The sequence below is a fragment of the Carya illinoinensis genome, chromosome 10 (genome assembly GCF_018687715.1).
Source record: "Carya illinoinensis cultivar Pawnee chromosome 10, C.illinoinensisPawnee_v1, whole genome shotgun sequence".
NCBI lineage: Eukaryota > Viridiplantae > Streptophyta > Magnoliopsida > Fagales > Juglandaceae > Carya > Carya illinoinensis.
Window position 1 is genome coordinate 28,215,934 of NC_056761.1, and position 13,460 is coordinate 28,229,393.

At 36.9% G+C, this 13,460-nt stretch overlaps 1 protein-coding gene across 1 annotated transcript; it reads left to right on the top strand.

Moving 5' to 3' along the window:
• Window positions 1–1,229: 1,229 nt before the first annotated feature.
• On the top strand, window positions 1,230–11,122 carry LOC122279441 (superoxide dismutase [Cu-Zn] 2). The gene is made up of 7 exons (XM_043090118.1): window positions 1,230–1,392; window positions 1,465–1,566; window positions 1,713–1,808; window positions 1,902–1,933; window positions 2,211–2,286; window positions 10,671–10,724; window positions 10,928–11,122. Exons 1-7 carry the CDS (start codon window positions 1,311–1,313, stop codon window positions 10,954–10,956), a joined length of 471 nt encoding a protein of 156 aa, XP_042946052.1. The 5' UTR covers window positions 1,230–1,310; the 3' UTR covers window positions 10,957–11,122.
• Window positions 11,123–13,460: the final 2,338 nt, after the last annotated feature.

Here is a 13,460-nt window from a genome sequence, read left to right on the forward strand (position 1 = left end):
GTCGTGGTACACACGTTAACAAGAGGATGGAATTGTTTAAGGTGGTTTAAGGAAATTGAGGGTCTGGGGTCATTGAATGGATTTATGGTTGTTGTAGAGAGCTTGGGACTTTCAGGTGTTAAATCTTGTTTGAATATAATTTTTTTAGAGTTTTGCTACTTATCATCCCCACACACCATACATTTGGTAAGGAAAAAAAAATTATGTATGGTCTGTGGTATGATGATGATGAGTAAATATTTTTATTTTTTTAATAGTATTTTTATTTTGGTGTTGGTAAAAAATTAGGTTGATTATTATACTTAAATAACGATCATAATGATTGAAAGAAAATTGAGAAGTTGTTAGAGACAACTTTTTGAAAATCTTAAGGTGTTAGGTTTCATTTAAAAAAAATGACAAATTTTAGAAATATGTGTAACCACCTTGCGACTTTGTGCGGTTGTTTTGAAAATGGAAAAAAAATAAAAAATAAAAAATTGGTTGAATTGGATTAGACCGGATCGGACTGGTAGATTTAGTACTCTAATTTCTAAGCGGCCCGATGTGGTACCGTTTCTTAAGAATCAAGACTAGCCTTAAAATGATGTGATATCAGTTTTCATATTTTGAAAACCGGTTTAAACCGAACCAGACCAATATATATATTTATAATTGTTTATATTAGATTATATATATTATATGCTAAATTGCTAATTAATGTAATATGAAATTCTAATCTTACTATTCAACTTTATTAATCTTATAACATAAAATTAATATAACATATAATATAACATAAATTAGTCTTATGATTTTTAATACAATATTTGATATAACATATAAATTTTAATCTTAAATATAAGCATTAATACTAAGTCATTAATATAAACTTACTTTTCAATACTATACTAGTATGTGTTAATTATCATAAAATAATATATTTATACTATAATATAAATAAACTAATAGTTTATTATATATAAATATTATATTATTGCTAACATAAATAATCTGTAAAATTGGACAGAATCAGGCCAAAATTGAAAAAATTAGAAATGACAGTTTTGGTAATGAATTGGTCCAGTATTAATTCTTAAATTTTAAAAGTGATATATATTGATCCGATTTTTTTTTTTTTTTTTTTATAAAAAAAGTACAAAATCCAACCCATTTATTTATTTTAAAACCCGTTACTACCCTAGTTAAGATAGAAATTTATTTTTTTATTAACTAAATTTTATCCAAAATTTGGAAGACGGAGAGAGAATGCACTCGACGTATTTACGAGCCCAAGCTGCCCGCACAGTCACACACGACATACCGCTACAATGAGCACTGTGAAAGCTGTGGTTCTCATCTCCGGGGACAACAACATTAGAGGCTCTCTCAATTTCGTCCAGGACCCCTACGGTCTCTCTCTATGTCCGCTCCATCGGACGGTTGAATTTGTGTTTTAGTGCTGATTTTTCTTGTATGTTACAGGTTCAACCCATGTGAAAGGGAGGATTACTGGACTCTCACCTGGCCTTCACGGCTTCCATATTCACGCTCTTGGCGATACAACCAATGGCTGCAACTCCACTGGCAATCTTCTCTGGCACTCTCTGTGTTTCTGTCTATACATTTTGTCTTGAATCTTCATCTTTCATGCAATATTATGTTCTTTACGATTATGGGTATTGTTTAATTTGTGGGATGGATGCTATGTTTCAAATTTATCTGTATTTTAGGTCCTCATTTCAACCCACTGAAGAAGTATCATGGATCTCCTATGGATAAAGAGCGTCACGCTGGTGATTTGGGTAACATTGTTGCAGGCCCAGATGGTATGTGCAGTTTATGTCTTTTGCAGTGTGTAATTTAATATTATAGGGGTAATGAGATAACTTCTCATCTATACCATAATTTCCACTCTTCAGGAGTAGCTGAAATTTCCATCAAGGATGATCAGGTAATCAATTTAAGTTGTAATATCAGGTTCCAGACGCCAGTTCTATAGTTGTTGTTGCGTTTTCCTTTTCATTTCATTGTATTTTTCTCGTGCCAATTACTTTCTTCTGATCGGTAGTTATGATTTCTTGTTAGTCCCAATGGATGGATTTTTGTTCTTGGAAACTGCCCTCAAGTTGTTTTACGTTTTATGCTTCCACGGTGTCATTGTGGGTTTTAATTCACCTGTGTTTGTCTCATATCTTTAATTTTCCCTCTCTTGCTGTATCCATATGTAGATTCTGCTCAGTGGTCCTCATTCCATACTTGGGAGGGCGGTTGTTGTGCACGCTGATCCTGATGATCTTGGTAGAGGTAAGGTTATTAAAGTCATTTAGACAATGCTTATGGGACATAGAGATATATACTTAGATGGTCGAAGTATCTGTTAGACACTGTCATTCGTAGAAGTTCAAGCTACAAGGAAGGAGGCCAACATTAAATATCAAGCTCACATTATGGGCCCACTTCTGTGTGCAATCCCTCTGAATATTAGAATGTGGGCCTTGCATGGGAAGAACGGAAGAAGGCACTAACTGGGGGGTTTCCAGAATTCTAACTAAAGACCCGTTGGTTAACCAAGTTCACATTACCTGTATAAACCCAGGTGGTTGAATTTGCGACTTTCATGATGACCGTAGAACTCCTTGCATGTGGTCTTGTACTCAAATTTTCAAATCCATAGATCCAAGTCATTTCGTGATTTTTCTTCTCTAAAAAGCACAAAAGTAAACAATGTCAGATTTTTTTTTTTTTTTGCCCTGTGCCTTGGGGGGTAGTTTAATTTACCCCTTCTAATTCTGTTTGCTCAACCTTACAAGCTTTTATCTCCCACACAAAAGAAATTGGCTAATTTTACCGTACTAATTGGTTTTTGTTTGGTCAAATCAATTTAAAACTTCATGTTGAGGATGATTAGGGTTACAAAACCTTTTTTTGATAGGTAATTATACAAAAATCTATTTTTTTTTTTTTTCACCTAAAGTGTATTATTGAACTTCAATTTCTCATGGATTTTCATCATATTGACTCAATAGAGAAAGAAGCATATTGAGGTTTGACATTTTGTTAAAGAAATGGAAGCTATTGGGCATTTATGTGGGCTAGAAAAGCTCAGTTCTTTTTACATTTAATTTCTAAGCTGTTACACATAAGGCATAACTATAAAGGGAAAGCTCTACCGTATTTGCACTACCCCAAAAAGACTAGTCAATATAAGCTTCTCTATGGTCACTTGTAAAAGCCTATTTCACTTATCATATAGTCAATTTTGGAAACTTAACCCACTTTATGTGTGTTATTCCTTTTCCCAGTACGAACCAACATACTTTCAATATTAAATTTTTAATGTCTTTGTTAGGGTCATATCATACAATACTTTTATCTTACATGGTTTGTCTTACTAGGTGGCTCTATTAACATATGTAACAAGCTAAGGAATTTACTAGCCACGTCTGTCCTATAACCCCAAAAAAGTTGGTCTATTTTTGAAACTCTTCCTAGAATCACCTAAAAAACCTAATTTCACCTGGTAAGCATATAAAACCTAGTTTTATCTAGTACGTAGCTGCTATTTGATTTAGCACTCGCAACTACCTTTATAACTTTTTTTGATTTGTAAGAAATTTGATTGATGGTTATAACTTTTTTTGATTTGTAAGAAATTTGATTGATGGAAATAAAAGACTAGGCGAAGCCTTAGTACACAGGACGTAAACAAGAGTATGCACCTAGCTAGAGCTAAGACCAAATAGATACAAGGAATTCCCAAATATTTCCTCCATTGGATGCACTTTATGTTTGAAGCTTCAGTCGTTTCTTTCCCGATACTTCACATAGCGCAAATGGGGACCATATTCTGAATAACTGCAATTTGCAGAACGCCATATAGTCTTCCCCAGCTGGCATGCTGATCAGCCACCTTCCCTGGCATCACCCATGCTAGCCCTATTATGTTGAATAGGTTGTCCCATAAGGCCCTAGCAACCTCACAACGAGTAGTAAATGGTCTACTATTTCACTACTTTTCTTGCACAGATAGCACCAGTCTACAAGAACAATTTGGCATTTACATAGGTTGCCCATGATCAAGATTTCCCCCAAGGAAGTTGTCCATACAAAGAAGGCAATCTTCAACCAAAGAAGGCAATCTTCAACAGTGCCTTACTACCTCCAAATGTTCCTCCAAGGGAAAGAGATGCTTTCTTGAAAGGTGGTCCCATTATAGTAAGAGCTTACAGAAAATTTCCCTTTTTGAGAAGGAGTCCACAGCATCTGATATGCCTCTTGGCTTTATAGCTCAGTGGGATACAACATGTTGGAAAAAGTGCTCACTTCCCAATCACAGGCTGCTTTGAGGAAGGAGACATTCCATTGAGAGTATCACCTGAGATCTCCAATAACTCCCCCACCGATGCCTCTTGTCCATGTGCAATTGGAGTCTTTCAGAGCTCTTATCTCTGCAAGAAATGCCAGAATCCAATCTTGGAGCCATCCCCCACCACAAATATAGTATGCCATGAAAATGGGCCCAGCCCCTTCTAATGTTTTTCCACAGCCCCACTCCATAAGCTCCTTGTCCCTCCATAGAGCACTATCCCCCCCCCCCCCCCTCTAGCACTACCGTATTTAGAGTCAATCACCACCTTCCACAATGCTTCTCTCTCATGTTGATAATGCCATAACCATTTATCGGAGAGTTTCTAATTCAATGCCCTCAAATTTTGAACCTCCAAGCCACCACTCAAAATTGGAGTGCACACCTTTTCCCAATTAGTGAGGTGAACTTTAAAGTCTTCACCTAGTCCACTCTAAGGGAAATCACATTGAAGCTTCTAAATGCAATTTGCCACCCCAATCAGAGGAGGAAACAAGAAAAGGAAATAAGTGGGTAAATTTGAAAGGGCATGCTTAATTAATGTGGTGTGACCACCATTTGATAAATATAGTCTTTTCCGTCTTGCCAATCTATGCTCATCCTTCTCAAGCACATCATCCCAAATCGCCTTAGCTTTGAAAGGATCACCCAAGGGAAGACCAAGGTACTTCTTGGTTAGGGAACATACATTGCATCCCAACGCACTAGCCAAACTCCACACATTGTTGACATTATCCTTACATTCCAGAAACTGCTTCAAAGTATAGGAGTGCCCCTAATGACTGGGTTTTATTTCAATCTGCATCAGAAAATATTAGTGTCATCCTCAAACAACAAATGAAAAATGTTAGGAATGCTCCTATGAGTATCCCCCACCAAAAAGCCCATCATAAATGCACCCCCCAAACACAGCAGACAACATTTTTTTTTGGCAGTGAACAACATTCTACTCAAAGCTTCCATGGCCACAACAAATGGTGCCCTTCACGATGAACTAACATACATAATGCTTTTATACTTTTAATTTATGTAAAACGGGGCAATCAAAATCATTATTTTCAACCCATCTTGACCATTTATTTCTTAATAGTGACTCAGAAAATAAAATGAAATATTCAAATTCTGAGTCTTTTAACTATGCTGACAATTTTTCTAGATTAGTCAATGCTTAATCAGTTCAAGGAAGATCAGGCCCACAATTTAGGGATTCCTGTAGCACCTAGAACTTTTGATTTGGATCACACGTGAGATTCATTGTATTTGAAATTTAGTTACCAAAGCCAGTTACCCCTACATATTAATTGTAAAATTGATCCCAATATAGGAAATAATGAGGTGATATTTTTCCATAAAATATTTATGATGGTTTTTCATACTTCTGGTAGTTTTTTTGTGGTGTTGCAAGTCTGCTAAGTAGAGTGTTGCACAGTCAGATCTCTTAGTGATAACATTGAGCTCTAAGTTCAACTAGTTCTTCTACATTATATACTTAATAGTGCAGATGAATTGCACCCATTTCCTGTTAGGGATAGGATGCTACATATCTTTTTTTTAAGACTCCTTAAAATTTAAACTTTCATGAGGATGAACCCATTTAAAAATTGAGCTCTAGGGTTTAAGAGGAGGTTTGAGGAGTGAGATGAGATGAGAATCTTGTGAATAGTAGTAAGATAGTTTGTGAATAGTAGTGAGATGGTTCGAGTTGAGTATTTTTTGGATTTGAGAAATGAGAGAAAAAGTTGAATAAAAAATATTATAAATTTAAAATATTGAAAGAATATAGTTTTATAATATTATTTTTTTTTTGGAGATTTGAAAATGTTGGAATTGTTTTTTATTTTTTATTTTAAAGTTTGAAAATGTTGTAATGATTAGTTTGAAAATTTTGTATTTGAATTATTATTTTTTTGATAACTAAAAATATTATATATATCAATAGGAGTAACCAAGTATACTAGACGTATACAAGAAAACACCTAGCCCGTACTAGACTCTAGAGAGCCCGTGAAACACTACCCACAAACTCCAAGTCCAAATTAGAATGGAACACACCTCCCCAACCCTAGCTCCTTGTTCCTTATAAAACTAATCCTCTACCCGAAAAACCTACTATGAGAACATCTTCACAATGCCCTTCCTTTAGTCTTCCCTTGACTTGAGCTATCTCTCTTAGCATCATAGTTGATTGCCCATGAAAGACGCTTTAACTCCTTGCTTTTCTTAAAATGTGATTTGGTTTCATGCGCGTGGCTAGCCTCAATCGCAGTGAGTAGTGCTTTAATATTGTCTTCATATCATCCATGTGTAAGCCCCAAGATTTGCTGAAACCTGTTAACTTTATTCAGAACCCAATCCGATGGTGACCTCGCTATATCGTTTAATGGAGGAAGAGAAACCAGGGGAACAACATTATCCCCAGACTCAGTACCCAACTGCACTCCCCTAAACCTTCCTCCACACGAGGCACCAACGACAAACTTCCTTCCCGCCATATGGTTGCTCGACAACAATATGGTTGTTGTCCATTGTTTCTGTCACCATTACAGTTTCGTCCCCCCCCCCCCACCCCCCCACCCCACATCAACATTGCTTGTATGTACTCCACCCCGTGACGATCCTTGCCATGCCACTTTGTCAGACCCTACTGCTCCCTCAGGAGACATAGAACAGGAAGGGGAAACACAACCTTATGTGACCCCATTTCCATCTTCTAAAAGAGGCTCGACTGTTTCTTTGAAAGTACTCAAGACCCTGGATGGATTCCCCATCTTCAACTAAAAATGAACCTTGGACAGAAGTACCAACTGCATCTACAACTTGTGCCTGAGGCCCTACTGCTCCCTTTGGAGGCATAGTAACACTGGCATGGACAAAGATGCCAGTGTCCAATGACCTTATATGTGACGGCGTTGAAACCTTTGCCAGCACACTTGTCTCCTTCAAACCCAAAGGATCTACCTCCTGCCCTCCCTCATCCATTCTTGACCCACCACCAAAACCCATGACTAGGTCCAGCCCCTTATCCACTTTAATCATCAAATCTCTCACATACTCCATAACTCCCTTCAATTAATCTATAACATCCCACAAGACCCCCTTCACTTCTCCCAATGTCACTTGATGGCCTTTCTCTCCTACATGTGCCTTCCCCTTTCCTTCTGTCACTGAGCTGATCTCGGTCGGACTACCCGCCATTGACCTCAACACCGCAGCGTACGAAGCACCTTTAATTGAGGAAGACCTTCCCACTTTTTTTCCACCAACAAACTCCCCTCCTATTTACATGCTTCAGAAAAGTGGCTTTGAACCCAGTAACAACGACTGCATAAAGCCTTTCCTTCCAAAGCCATTTGCGCCCTCCGGAATCACCAACAAACCTTTCCTCCTTCCATTCTGGAATTCTGAGAGTTCCAGAAAGCTACCCCTTGCATTAACATGATGTTGAATTATAAAAACTCCATTATTCATCCGTAGCTTCTGAAGAAACCTTCATGACCGGTAAGTTCTAAACAATCCTTAATCCACTTAGACACATGAACTTAGCTATCCTTTTGCTACGTTTAGAGATACGAAAACTATTACCTCCCTCTTTCGTAAAAACGAAAGTTTTTTATTCCACTTTCGACCACCACCTCTCATCTTCCAATTGAGACGAATCCACATCACACATCATCATCATCAAATCCCAAAACCCAAAATAGAGATACCCTACTGCTCCCTCTTCATCCTCTCAAGGGGGAAAAAAAAAAAAAGGCAGTTTTGTGCCCATTTCAAATCAAAGGTAGAGACAGAATGGACTCCTGGTCGCCGGAGGAGAACCAACAATTGAGTCATTGGAGTCCGTCATTCAAGTCTGTGGTGATGTTGGAGGCAAAGGCTTAGGTCACAGTGTCCCTAAATTGTGTTACTGGAGAAAACAGAAGAAAACTCCCAATCGTCAAAGGAGGACGACGTCGGAGGCCACATAATGGCTTTTCCGGAGTACGCCGATCAAGTTTGTGGCAGTGGTGGAGGCAAAGGCTTAGATCACAGGTTGCTGGAGAAGAAAACTCCTAGTCACCGGAGGAGCAAAGAGAGATAGCAAGAAAAAACTAGTTTGCCGAAGAGGACAGACGCCAGACGACCCTCAGCAAAGACGCTGGGGCTTGTCGACGTCATTTGTGACGGAGGTGATGTGTCACTCTTTGGTCAATGATGGTTGAGGGGTGGCAGTGGAAGGATGTGTTAAGGCTCTCTCGCTCATTGTTTAAAAAAAAAAAATATAATACCTCCCTAAATTTATAAAAAGAGCAAGTAACTAAACGGTGCTGATTTGTATTTGAATTATATTTGGGAATAAGATAAGATGAGATGAAAGAAGATTAGATGAGAATTTTGTCTCATCTGAGGCCCCAAATGTGCCCTAAAAATAATAGCTCAATCCCTTCAGTCTGCATCTTAGGTCACCCATTGGCCCATTTAAAGACGCTTGAAATCCATACATGGTAGCCCTCCCATTGGGCCCTAACCCAATCCCTTTAGTCCGTGTGTTAGGGCCGGCCACCTCATTAATAATAGTCCACATATTTTTTTAACTTCTTCCCATAATAGCATAATTGAAGTTTTACGATGATTTCCTTGTAAATTTACGAAGTTTCTGAAAATTTCTCTCAATATACCATTCACAAAAATCCTTAGGGGTTGGCTTAAGCGGTAAGGGCCTTGGTCTTGCTGGTATACTCCCTCTTGGTCTAAGGTTTGAATCTTTGTTCACAAACAATTTCTATGGGCTATTTGACTAGGGGAATTTCCTTTGAATTACTTGAGATGTACTTGTAGTCTTTAGGAAACTTCTTGCCGAGAGCATGTGTACCCTGGGATTAGTGTATTTGATGCCAATAAAAAAACGTGGTTTCTGTGCCCCAATTTCATTATTCTTTATTAAAAATTGTGAAAATATGAAAATGCTCCCAACCTTTTGGGCATTTTAAGTGTCGATCATAACTCCAAAATGTTCATCGATTCAATGCTCTCTGAGTGGCAAACTAGCAGCAGACATTTTTTTTTTTAATTTTTTTAATTATTTTATGTTGGGGAACCTTTTCAAGGTAAGGCCCTTCAGACCCATCATTGTAAAGTGAAACCAGGTCCCGTGCACCACACTTTCAGAAATTTCCTTATGTGGAGCTGGTTAAATCGTTGGCTTTTCACCAGGGGATGTGGTCCCAAAGGATTGTTTGCATCCATGAGATGTCGAACCTTGGACCTTGAGGGGAGTGATACCCCAAGACCAAGGTCTTCACCACTTGGACCAACCCCTTGGGGTTTAACAGCAGACATTTTAGTTCCCTAATTTCATAATCTTGAGTCTTGACCTTGAGACCTTCGTTTGAACTTCAATAACCTATTTATGAAGGACTTTCCAAAATAGAAACCATGTTTGATCAAATTTGACTGTGTTTGATGTGTTGGAACCCAAGGAGATTCTTTGTACTTTCATGTGTCATAGTAGGAGAAAAGAAGTGAAGCCTTTTTGCTGAGGCTTTTTCATTGAATATTCTTTTACATTCAACTGGTTAGACCAGAAGCTTAACTTATACCACCTGCGCCAATTTTTTGGACACCCATCATATTGTCTGGTACACCTGCATTAAGGAATCATGCCTCTGTAAGGTTGGTCAAGTGAGAAATATAAAGAGAACTTTAAATGCAATAACTAATTACAAAAACTCTACTCAAAAAAAGAAAAGAAAAAAAGAAAAAGAAAATAATAATAATAATAATAATTACAAAAACTCTGCCTCTTCACTAAGATTCTCTAGAAATTACATAACAGAGTTTTGTGTAGGTGATAAAGTTACATGGGAAAAATATGAGCAACTCCTGCGAGCCAGAAACGCCTAGAATGGGACTTAGGATTTGAATCTCTAATACTTACTAAAAAAAAAAAAAAAAGGATTTGGATCTCTATTGGTAGGAATTAATGATAGTTTCTGGCATTGCGTGAAGAACCTTTATAGGTCTTTCCCATATATGCATGAGGTAAAGGGATGATGTTATTTTGAAGATGCCTAGACCTTTTGGTGGCCTGGACCTCTGGTGTGGAAAGCTTTTATCTGGAAGATTTTTTTTGGAAGCATGCTCAAAGTGAACATTGATTCTCGTTGGTAAATTCAAGAATTATGAGATATATGATCGCACATGGCCATCCAGAATTATTAAAATATTTCTAAGTTCAATGGTTGGTTTTATCCTTAACATAGCCGTAACTGTATTTATGTTTACGTGTATATCATCACATTCCTCTTGGAAAATGAGCTAATTATACAGGCTAATGCAACAGGTGGACATGAACTTAGCAAGACTACCGGGAATGCAGGTGCAAGAGTTGGATGTGGTAATTTCTGTTCTTTAGCTTTATGCATTTGTCGGCAATTTTTCTAACTAGCCAGCAAAACTAGCTTACGTAGTTGGGTAAGGTAGGGAATGCAGTCGTGAAACCTTCTGGCGACAGTTCCCATTGTACCTTTTCGATTTAACTCTTTATCCATCCCTCATACATACAGGAGCCTGACAAATTTTTAATAAAATTTTGGTCAGGTATCATTGGACTTCAATCGTCAGTTTAGGCTGGATTGCTTGTGTATAATCGACAGGTTCGAAAGAGAAACCGTGATGCAATGTGTAGTTTATATTATTACCCAATAACCACGTTGATAGTTTCTGTAATGTCCTTGAAAAGCACTTTGGAATTTACATGATAATAAATGCAAAATTGGAAGTAGTTCTCATCAATGACAATGGGATAATGTGATGCTCCCAGATTCTGCTTGAGATCGAATGGACATCTAAAGCGTTGGGACATGCAACACAAAGTTACCTGTTTCTATTTATGACATATAAGATGTAGTATTCCTATCATGTATATAGCATTATGCAATATTCGCAGCGGATAATTTTTTTTTGAGCAATACTATGCACTAAACTTATAATATATCAAATAGTTAAATCTTAATCTAAGCATACTTAACAAAATAAACATTCATAATTTCAGTACAAGTCTCAGCAGGCTGTAATCTTAAAAATATGAGAGACCAGATTCCATATTTACATTACCAAAAGTACATTATTGAGGAAGTTCGTCGAGTAACTTATGTAATTCAACTAACGAGGTCAGAATATTGTCCAAAAACTACTTATAGAAGTTGTAAGCTCTGCGTCGTGTCTGTGGCGTCTAGTCAACCTCCTCCAGTCTACCAGTGTCTACTCTCTACTTTGATCCTGACACATCGCCTACTATTCGGGGGGAATGATAGTTGGGACTATCACGGTGAGATTTGATTACAAATCTCAATAAGTTAACAGGAAACTCCCACACAGGTTAATGATACATGTATGGCAGTAAAAGCATGAATGCATAATTAAAGTTGTAAATAAGTATAACATAACTTAATATATATCATGGCATAACTAACATAATCTGAACTGAAACATGAACCGAATTTGACATGATATGACATGAACTTAAACTTAAAACATAACATGGACTAGTAACATAACAAAAATGTAAACTTGAAACATAATATGGATTTGAAATATAGCATGAACGTGAACATACATAATATAAACATGAACGTAAACTTAACATAAACTTGAACATAACATGATATAAATGTGAACTTGAGATATAATGTGAATATGAACATAGCATAACATGAACATGAACTTGAACATAACATGACGTGAATATAACATGACATGAATGCGAACTTGAAACATAACGTGAACATGAACATAACATAGCATGAATGTGAGTTTGAACATAACATAAACATGAACATAACATGATATGAACATGAACTTGAAACTTAACGTGAACATTGACATAACATAACTTGAACGTGAACTTGAACATAACATGATAGCAAATTTTACTCCTTCACAGTAGTACTCGGCAGCTCATACATTGACCGTAATACCAGGCAACACGTATCATTCTTCTGTAGTACAGTAGATTATACTTCTTTATCATAGTACTTGGTAGTGTATAGTCTTGACCATAGTACTAGGCAGCGCGTATTATCCTTGACTGTAACATATTGTTTATTCTTAACTTCTTGACATAAACTCGGAATCTTATTCAATAGACTTAATTAATAATGTGACCATATGGGTGCTACATGGGTCCCCTTGAGTCGTGTGTCCCTACCGATTATCGTATCACAACACAGGTATCTACACTAGCTGTGAGTGCGTTAATATGTACTCCACAGTTGTTGTGGCTCCACATATTCTGCATGTCATAATTGCTGTGTCTCACATAATGTATGCTTCACAGTTGTTGTGGCCCCATGAATTGTTTATCCCACACTTGCTGCGAATAGACGTAAAATAAAATATGGCTCCATCGGTATTAGTGCCCGCACGCTCAAGTGACCAGCTAGTTAGCCCCATTCGCAACTTGTTGACTATACTTCGTCAACCTAGAGAATTTCACACCTATTTAGACACTCCAGCATGAACAAATAAGTTCTACTAGGATATTACTCCATCCTAGCATTTAGAGTCGTGATTGATATGAATAACTTAACATGAACATAATCTGACTTCTTTACTTAAGATGACATACGTGCAACATATAACAATATGTGACATAATAGATTGTATAATAGATAAGAATTCGTGACAGAATAAATCATGCATAACAGATAAACATGTAATGATGTAGCATGACATGGCATATATGATAACATGCATATATAAATTGTAGTTCCCTCACCCATCATACAAATATCCTGTAAACTGATAGTAAGTTAGAAGTTAACTTATCTCAGTCGTTATGTTCTATGAGAATAAAGTGCGAAACATGAGTAACTGTAAGAGGGTATTTTAAAAGTTAGAAATTTAATTACTAACAATTGGAAGCGTGAAAACAAGTTAATTTAGAAAATTATCATTTTACCCTCTACATGTGAAACAATGACTATTTTACCCTTAACTTAAGGATTTCACATCCTAACTCCAAAAATTTTTAAAATTTACATTCCTAAATGTTTACATTAATTTTGTCCTAAACTCAAATATCAACTTAAAAAAGTTTAAAACAAAACACTACTATGCCCGAAACATCCAT

What these genes read in the sequence shown, in the direction of transcription:
- LOC122279441 (XM_043090118.1), top strand. Translation starts at nt 1,311, where the DNA reads ATGAGCACTGTGAAAGCTGTGGTTCTCATCTCCGGGGACAACAACATT. An exon ending in TTTCGTCCAGGACCCCTACG is followed by an intron (nt 1,393 to 1,464) that starts GTCTCTCTCTAT and finishes TGTATGTTACAG; the next exon opens with GTTCAACCCATGTGAAAGGG. An exon ending in AGGTGCAAGAGTTGGATGTG is followed by an intron (nt 10,725 to 10,927) that starts GTAATTTCTGTT and finishes AATTTTGGTCAG; the next exon opens with GTATCATTGGACTTCAATCG.